This window comes from Squalius cephalus (genome assembly GCF_949319135.1).
Source record: "Squalius cephalus genome assembly, chromosome: 22".
Classification (NCBI taxonomy): Eukaryota; Metazoa; Chordata; class Actinopteri; order Cypriniformes; family Leuciscidae; genus Squalius; species Squalius cephalus.
The window spans coordinates 32716212-32725871 of record NC_137143.1 but is presented as its reverse complement, the minus strand read 5'-3'; the positions used below and the strand labels follow the sequence as shown (position 1 = coordinate 32725871).

At 40.3% G+C, this 9660-nt stretch overlaps 2 protein-coding genes across 2 annotated transcripts in view; one reads left to right on the top strand and one right to left on the bottom strand.

Moving 5' to 3' along the window:
- The first annotated feature begins 31 nt into the window (after positions 1–31).
- tk1 (thymidine kinase 1, soluble) lies at positions 32–5496 on the top strand. The gene is made up of 7 exons (XM_079857901.1): positions 32–316; positions 406–437; positions 896–1009; positions 1723–1816; positions 1902–1991; positions 2287–2406; positions 4958–5496. The coding sequence occupies exons 1-7, from the start codon at positions 98–100 to the stop codon at positions 5138–5140; spliced, it is 852 nt and encodes a 283-aa protein (XP_079714027.1). The 5' UTR covers positions 32–97; the 3' UTR covers positions 5141–5496.
- Positions 5497–6085: 589 nt separating this feature from the next.
- The window catches only part of syngr2b (synaptogyrin 2b), a 16094-nt gene continuing 12519 nt past the window's right edge, over positions 6086–9660 (bottom strand). Inside the window, exon 4 of the mRNA XM_079857900.1 lies at positions 6086–7387. Within this exon, the coding sequence (XP_079714026.1) occupies positions 7112–7387 (276 nt within the window). The 3' untranslated portion in view covers positions 6086–7111. The remainder of the gene's footprint in view (positions 7388–9660) is intronic.

The following is a 9660-nucleotide window of genomic DNA, read 5'->3' as shown; positions in this document are numbered from 1 at the left end:
GTGACGTCAGTTATTCAGAAACACACTGGATGGGCGGCGACCAATCAAATCACAGGAGCTCATCAGCGCTCATTCTGATTTGTAGATCTGTTCACGGATGCGCACGCCCTCGATCGTGATTGGTCCTGAAGAACGTGACGCTGCAGGAACTATAAAACGACAGCTGGCAGTGGCGGGATGTTCAAATCCTGCTGTAAGTCGCACTGTGTGTCGAGATAACCATAAAACAGAAGAAACGAAGATAAAAGACATGGATTGTTTGAATGTAGCGAAGATTTTACCCAATTCCCCGCGGAAGACAACAGGACAGATCCAGGTGCGAGACCGTTTCACTTTTTTAACGTTTTTGTTGTGGATTTGTGAATGTAAATATTAATGACCTGAATATCTCTGTCATCTTCTCAGATTATTTTCGGACCGATGTTCTCAGGAAAAAGGTGAGCGAATAAATGAAATGAATATGAATTATGACGGTAAAACTCTGGTAAACTATGTTTATGTTCAGCGGAATGGCGCCAAATGCAGATGAGAACATAACAAAGCCAACACTATTATAGCGCGAAAACTGTGTGTGTGTGTGTGTGTGTGTGTTCCCTCGTGCTGACGTCACAAGCTCTGTTTATAATAAAAGCAAGTTATTGTTATGAGGAAAGTGTCATTGTTTGCGGTTAATTGTTGAAAAATGAGCTAAAACACTCACAATAAACACACACTGTGTAATGCACTCTTCATATCAGGGTCTTTGAGACTCTAGTGTCACTTTCTTCTGATGTATGAAGTTTTGTTCAAACAATGAAACTCCTGATGTATTAAAAGCTGTTGTGTGAGTTTAAGTATTAATGTGTGTGTGTGTGTGTGTGTGTGTGTGTGTGTGTGTGTGTGTGTGTGTGTCCAGCACGGAGCTGATGAGGCGTGTGAGGAGGTTCCAGGTCGCTCAGTATTCCTGTTTGCTCATCAAATACGCCAAAGACACGCGCTATTCTCAGACGGGGATGGCCACTCATGACATGTAAGAAGTGCTGTGTGTGTGTGTGTAACTGATGTGTGTGTAACTGATGTGTGATGTGTGTGTAACTGATGTGTGATGTGTGTGTAACTGATGTGTGATGTGTGTGTAACTGATGTGTGATGTGTGTGTAACTGATGTGTGTGTAACTGATGTGTGATGTGTGTGTAACTGATGTGTGATGTGTGTGTAACTGATGTGTGATGTGTGTGTAACTGATGTGTGTGTAACTGATGTGTGTGTAACTGATGTGTGTGTAACTGATGTGTGTGTGTGTGTAACTGATGTGTGTGTGTGTGTAACTGATGTGTGTGTGTGTGTAACTGATGTGTGTGTGTGTGTAACTGATGTGTGTGTGTGTGTGTGTGTGTGTGTGTGTAACTGATGTGTGTGTGTGCAGGAGTATGATGGATGCTGTTCCGGCTAGTCTTCTGGGTGATGTTCGGTCTCTGGCTGTGTGTGTGTGTGTGTGTGTGTGTGTGTGTGTGTGTGTGTGTGTGTGTGTGTGTGTGTGTGTGTGTGTGTGTAACTGATGTGTGTGTGTGTGTGTGTGTGTGTGCAGGAGTATGATGGATGCTGTTCCGGCTAGTCTTCTGGGTGATGTTCGGTCTCTGGCTGTGTGTGTGTGTGTGTGTGTGTGTGTGTGTGTGTGTGTGTGTAACTGATGTGTGTGTGTGTGTGTGTGTGTGTGTGTGTGTGTGTGTGTGTGTGTGCAGGAGTATGATGGATGCTGTTCCGGCTAGTCTTCTGGGTGATGTTCGGTCTCTGGCTCTCCAGGCGTGTGTGATCGGCATCGACGAGGGACAGTTTGTACGTGTCGATCATTATTGCGTCTCAGTCTCGTGTTCTGCTTGATCATGTGTTCTTCAGTAACTCAGATCTGTGGGTTTTGCAGTTCCCAGACACAGTCGAGTTCTGTGAAGAAATGGCCAACATGGGAAAAACCATCATAGTAGCAGCGCTTGATGGAACCTTCCAGAGAAAGGTGTGTGTGTGTGTTTATATAGATATTTCTATATACATACACATTTATATTACTATTTTAGTTGTTTTTATTTTACTATGTATATAAATGTATTTAATATTAATTACATTTATAATATTTAATATACATTTACTATTTTTTTTGTTTGTTATTTTACAATGCTATATATTTTTCACTATGCTATATATTTTCATGTGTAGTTTATATTTAGTATTTATTAATATGCATTTGATCATTTTATATATATTGTATTCTCTGAGCGATGTTGATGACCTTTGACCCTTGTGTCTGGCAGCCCTTCGGGAATATCCTGAACCTGGTTCCTCTGGCGGAGAGTGTGGTGAAGCTGAACGCCGTGTGCATGCAGTGCTTTAAAGAGGCCGCTTACACCAAGAGACTGGGCTCTGAGAAAGAGGTGAGGAACAACACACACACACACACACACACACACTTTCACAGCAGAAGCGAACAGTGTTTTAAGTTTTTCACTTACTTAAAAAAAATTTAGGAAGCCCGTTGCCTTAAAATTAAGTATATAAACTTCATGTTTAATTGAAAAAAAAAATAAGTTATGTGACCTTGACAATTCCACATTACTTATTTTTTTTATTTAAGCATGAAGTTTTTTTACTTTAAAAAAAATTGAGTAAACCCGTTGCCTTAAAATTAAGTGAACTGAACACTTTTTACCGTGTCAGAAGATCTGAGATCTCACCGCCACTTTTGCTTTGTTTTGTAGAGATATAACAATGCCCTCATGTCACGATTCAATACATATCACAATGCTGACCTCGCGATGCTGAACTCACGATACTGAACTCGTGATGCTGACCTCGCGATGCTGAACTCGCGATACTGACCTCACGATACTGAATGATGCTGAACTCGCGATGCTGAACTCGTGATGCTGAGATGCTGAACTCGTGATGCTGAACTCGCGATGCTGAACTCGTGATGCTGAGATGCTGAACTCGCGATGCTGAACTCGTGATGCTGAACTCGCGATGCTGAACTCGTGATGCTGAGATGCTGAACTCGCGATGCTGACCTCACGATGCTGAGATGCTGAACTCGCGATGCTGAGATGCTGAACTCGCGATGCTGAGATGCTGAACTCGCGATGCTGAACTCGCGATGCTGAACTCGCGATGCTGAGATGCTGAACTCGCGATGCTGAGATGCTGAACTCGCGATGCTGAGATGCTGAACTCGCGATGCTGAGATGCTGAACTCGCGATGCTGAACTCGTGATGCTGAGATGCTGAACTCGTGATGCTGAGATGCTGAACTCGCGATGCTGAACTCGCGATGCTGAACTCGTGATGCTGAGATGCTGAACTCGCGATGCTGAACTCGCGATGCTAAACTCGCGATGCTGAACTCGTGATGCTGAGATGCTGAACTCGCGACGCTGACCTCGTGATGCTGAACTTGCGATGCTGAGATGCTGACCTCGCGATGCAACTCGCGATGCTGAACTCGCGATGCTGAGATGCTGACCTCGTGATGCTGAGATGCTGAACTCGCGACGCTGAACTCGCGATGCTGAGATGCTGAACTCGCGACGCTGAACTCGAGATGCTGAGATGCTGAACTCGCGACGCTGAACTCGCGACGCTGAACTCGCGATGCTGAGATGCTGAACTAGCGATGCTGAACTCGCGATGCTGAGATGCTGAACTCGCGATGCTGAGATGCTGAACTCGCGACGCTGAACTCGCGACGCTGAACTCGCGATGCTGAGATGCTGAACTTGCGATGCTGAGATGCTGAACTCGCGATGCTGAGACGCTGAACTCGTGATGCTGAGATGCTGAACTAGCGACGCTGAACTCGCGACGCTGAACTCGCGACGATGAACTCGCGATGCTGAGACGCTGAACTCGTGATGCTGAGATGCTGAACTAGCGACGCTGAACTCGCGACGCTGAACTCGCGATGCTGAACTCGCGATGCTGACCTCGCGATGCTGAACTCGCGATGCTGAGATGCTGACCTCGTGATGCTGAGATGCTGAAACTCGCGATGCTGAGATGCTGACCTCGTGATGCTGAGATGCTGAAACTCGCGATGCTGAGATGCTGAACTTGCGATGCTGAGATGCTGAACTCGTGATGCTGAACTCGCGACGCTGAACTCGCGACGCTGAACTCGCGACGCTGAACTCGCGATGCTGAGACGCTGAACTCGCGACGCTGAACTCGCGACGCTGAGATGCTGAACTCGTGATGCTGAGATGCTGAACTCGCGATGCTGAGATGCTGAACTCGTGATGCTGAACTCGCGATGCTGAACTAGCGATGCTGAGACGCTGAACTCGTGATGCTGAGATGCTGAACTCGCGACGCTAAACTCGCGACGCTGAACTCGCGATGCTGAACTCTCGATGCTGCTGAAACCCAAAGCACAGGACAATAGAGATGCCAGAATAACAATATTAATGCTTCTGAAGCTGAAAATACAGAATTATTTTAGATGAATATGCTCTCTTTGTCACTGACTAGATTTATTTAAAAATAATTTAGGCCACTTACTGGTAACGTCAGACATTTGACATTATCAGGACACACAAATATTCCCCCATTGCATTATTATACATTATATTCAACTATGAAGACTTCAGTTGCAAAAGCCTCTAAATGCCATCTAAAATTTTCTTCTAGATCATTTTTCATTTTGATCAGGCTTGTATGTTTATGTTCAGTTATTTCACTTTAATAGCAATGAAAATTACCTATTAATTGTCATTAAAGTCAAATTACTGAACCTAAATATACGAGCTTGATAAAAATGCTCATTTTAGAAGTAAATTTCAGATGGCTTTTGCATCTGAAGTCTTACACACACACACACACACAATAGTTTAATGTAGTACTGACACTAAAACTCTGAGAACTGTGAATTATCCACGATGCATGTTGTTGCCGTTTTGCGATGTGACGTCCCTCTTTGTGCCTGTTCCTCAGGTGGAGGTGATCGGCGGGTCTGATAAATACCACGCTGTGTGTCGGATGTGTTACGGAGATCTGATGAAGAGTAAAGAGAACCGAGACCCGATGCGATATGAGACTCCTCCACATCATGTGACGTCAGGAAAACCTCTGGATCAAAACGTTCCACGCAAACTCTTCTCTTCCCTTCACCTCTGAGAACAGCTGTTACTACAGCGAGACTTTAGCACTTGGGGTGTGTGTGTGTGTGTGTGTCTGTGTGTGTGTGATGGCCATTTTACTGTTGATTTCTGTAAATAACTTTAACTCCTGGTTTAGGATCCAGCAGAATATTGTTTGTATCTTTAGATCTTTTAAACGTATTTTAATATAAACTATTTCAATTTGTCTAACAAGACCAGCTGACATCCTGAAACACTGCCATGGAAGTGATGTTTTATTACGAATAAAATTTTGTTTTTTTGCATTAAACATTTTCTGCTCACTAGGAATTTTTTACATGAGAAGTAAGTTTTAATTCAACAGATGCACGTAAATAAAAATGACATTTCTCAAAGACTCGTTTGTTTTAATTTAGAAATACACACCAGTGTTTCTGTTTGTTTTAGGTGCAATAGAAGTAAATATAATCTGGTTATTCAAAGAAAACAGACCTGTAACCTGGAAATATACAACATGTAAATGCTAAAACCTTAAGCATTGAAAATGTGAACTGCATGCAAACCACAAAACAAACAAGTAATAAAAACTCGGTGAGTGTTTTAGCGCAATTTTCTCACCTCATGGGATCACAACACTAAAAGATAGTAAATCTTTTCCTGGATTTTTTTTGTGCGTTCCCGAGATTAGACCTTCCTTAACATAATGCCGAAAACCCGAAGTCTCTAGGTGGTCTGGTTGAGGAGTAGATAGAAGTGCAAGATTGGTGCGCACAGACAGAACAGAAATCATGAGTTAACAATCGCAATTTGTCCGGTGGAAAATTGCGCTAAAAATTATTCAAAAACAATACTGATGAATTAAAATGTCAATGTTACTGTATATTATAGAAGCTTGTTTCTGCTATGGCATACAACTAATTAGAAAGCTCAATTTTAATATCTGAACTGAGAAATAGTTCTTTATACTAAAGTTTAGGATTGATTTTTATTTTTAAGAAATTGATACTTTTATTAAAGGATAGGTTAGGAAAGGATTTTCTAGGATGCATTAAATTGATCAAAAGTGACCGTAAAGACATTATAAAGATGTTACAAAAGTTCTTTTGAACTTTCTATTCGTCAAAGAATCTTAAATAAAATGTATCACTGTTTCCACAAAAATAATATTGATAATCATGTTTCTTGATCATCAGATCATCATATTAGAGTGATTTCTGGAGGATCATGTGACACTGAAGACTGGAGTAATGATGCTGAACATTCAGCTTTGATCACAGGAATAAATTACACTTTACTGTATATTCACATAGAAAACAGATGATTTACATAATATTTGACTTTTCACTGTATTTTTAATCAAATAAAGGCAGCGTTGGTGAGCAGAAGAGACTCTCACTGACCCCAAACTTTAGAACGCTAGAGTATATCTTGGATTTTATAACGTAATTCTGAGAAAAAAAGTCAGAAATGTGAGATTTTTTTATTCCGTGGCAGAAACAAACTTCCACAGGAGAACCAGACCAGCAGAAACCCAGTCCGAACAGATAAAACCGGCATCACAGTGTGTTTCTGAGGATCCAGACACACGAAACCAGAGAATCAGTTTCTCACACTGAATCAGATCTGGAAGCAAATAAAAGCATCTCGCGTGAATTTACAGGCTTTAACAAACGCTTCAATCCGTCTCCGGTGAATCACATGTTCTGATGTAACAGCTCTACACGCACTGAGAAAAAGCTCTTTCTGTTCCGCCACATTCCCACTCATTAACAAAACACAAAAACACTGCTGTGATTCCAGGAGTGTGAGCGACAGATCGGCTTCACTTTATTCCAGCTCATCAGTGCAAATCTCAACTCGTCTACAGAACAAAACTCTATATACACATTAATGGCCACGTTGTAAAAGCACAGTCAGACTCCTATTGGCCGCCAGCCGAGGCTCCTCCCACATCCGTGACGTCACGTGACCCGGGTGTCGTGTTTCGTTGGCCTGTGGGCGGGGCTTGTCAGTAGACGGGCGGCTGGTACCGGTTCTGGTCGGACGGGTCTGGGTTCGGGGTGAATGGCGGCTGCTGGTAAACGTCTGGCCCGGTGTTCTGGAAGGACGGGTAAGTGGGCGGAGCATAAGGTGAAGTGATGTCAGTGGCCGGAGCATAAGGGGAAGTGATGTCAGTGGACGGAGCATAAGGGGAAGTGAAGTCAGTGGGCGGACCGGCGTAACTCTGGCTCACGTCTCCAACGCCCTGACGGAACCTCACCAGAGCGAAGTAAGTCAACGCTCCCTGAGGACGAGAGATTCGACTGTCAATCAACAGCTGCAAGTGGGATTTCATGAACGTTTAACCCTCTTCCGTCATTTAAAAAAAAAAAAAAAAAAAAACGTTTATTTAAAAAAAAAATCATAGACATGAATAATAAATAAAAAATTAAGAAAATATTAAATAAAATAAAAACATTTATATGAGTATTTAATAGATTTTTTGGGCCCAAACAAGAAACAACATGAATTATAGTCAACCAAAAAAAATTGTGCATTTATGCATTTTTTTTGTTTTGTTTTTAACCCTCTGGTGCTCTTCAGCCATTTTTTGACTGAAAATTTCAATGGTACGAAACTTGGTAAAGGTTTTTATGGAAAGCTTGTTTCCGCCACAGAGTGAAAAATAAAAAAGGTAATTGCGACTTTTTAATCTCACAATTATGACTTTTTATCTCAGAATTATGTGATATAAAGTCGCAATTGTGTGTTAAGTCAAAATTGCGTGATATAAAGTCGCAATTGCGTGATATAAAGTCGCAATTGCGTGTTATAAAGTCAGAATTATGAGATATAAACTCGCAATTGTGAGAAATATACTTGAAATTCTGACTTTTTTTTCTCAGAATTGCATGTTTATATCTCGCAATTCTGACTTTATAATACGCAATTGTGAGCTATAAAGTAAGAATTTTATGATGTAAAGTCGCAATTGCGTGTTATAAAGTCAGAATTGTGAGATATAAACTATTCTAAGGTAAAAAAAAAAAAAAAAAAAAAAGTCCGTCTTTTTTTCCTTAGAATTGGACTTTATATCTCACAATTCTGAGAAAAGATGTCAGAATTGCGAGATATAAACTCGCAATTATGTGTTATAAAGTCAGAATTGCGTGATATAAAGTCGCAATTGCGAGAAAAAAAGTCAGAATTCTGACTTTATTTCACGAAATTGTGACTATTTCACGCATGAGATGTAAACTCGCAATTGTGAGATAAAAAGTCGCAATTATCTTTTAAAATGTTTTATTCTGTGGCGGAAACAAGCTTCCATCGGTTTTGGCACTTGCTACGAGAACACACAAAAAATCATGGACATGATTCGAAAAGGTTTAATGGTCCTGTAAACAACAGTCACACTTGAGCTAAATGAGCGCATTGGAAATGAATGGAGTCGAGTTTCCTCTAGTGGAAGCGTGTGGTACTGCAGCCGAACACACTCTCACTGAAAGACCATTTCTGGAGGTATCGGGTTCAAATTTGGAACACAACTTGTTATGTCTTATTTATGTCTTTGATTTTCTTGCAGTTTTAGAGCAAAACGTGTTTTTGAAAATGTAGATTTCATATAAAAATTGAAAATCGTTTTTTTTAAGTTCACATTTTTAAACTTTTTCACTTCAGCAATAATCTGCCAAGTGTCGTCTTTAAGAGATCAAACTTCAGTCTGTCGCTCTAAAGCGTTCAAGATTTACCACAGTTTAAGACGGACATTACATTTTCAGGTCTATGCTCAAAAAGAGAATAAATGGATTATAAATACAGCGTAAATATAAAGTAGTATCATAATACAAAATATTAAATAAAAACATTATCAAAATAAAATATAGTACATTCATTTCATTGAAATAAAAAAATAAAAAATTCGACAAATGAAGAGCACCAGAGGTCAAGGTTTCTCATTACTTGATTTCCTCATTCATCCTCAGTTCATTCAGATGACTGGATTACACACACACACACACACACACACACACACACACACACACACACACACACACACCCAGGGCCGGTTCTAGACATTAGGAGGCCCTAGGCAAAATTCATGTTGGAGGCCCCCCCCCCCCCCCCCCCCCCAGTACATACAGTACAGTACAAACATAAGTTTGGACACATTACTATTTTTAATGTTTTTGAAAGAAGTCTCTTATGCTCATCAAGCCTGAATTTATTTGATCAAAAATACAGAAAAATAATATAGTGAAATATTATTAAAATTTAAAATAATGGTTTTCTATTTTACTATATATTTCTGTGATGCAAAGCTGAATTTAGTCATTCTGATTTATTATCAAATGTTAGAAATGGTGCTTAATATTTATTTTATAACCTGTGATACTTTTTTTCAGGATTTTTGATTATTAAAAAGTTGTTTTAAAAAAGTCTTCACTATCACTTTTTATATATTTAACACATCCTTGCTGAATATTCCTGTTTGTTTTTTCTGTATTTTTGATCAAATAAATGCAGGCTTGTAGAGCATAATTATAAACTTCTTTCAAAAAACATTAAAAATAGTAA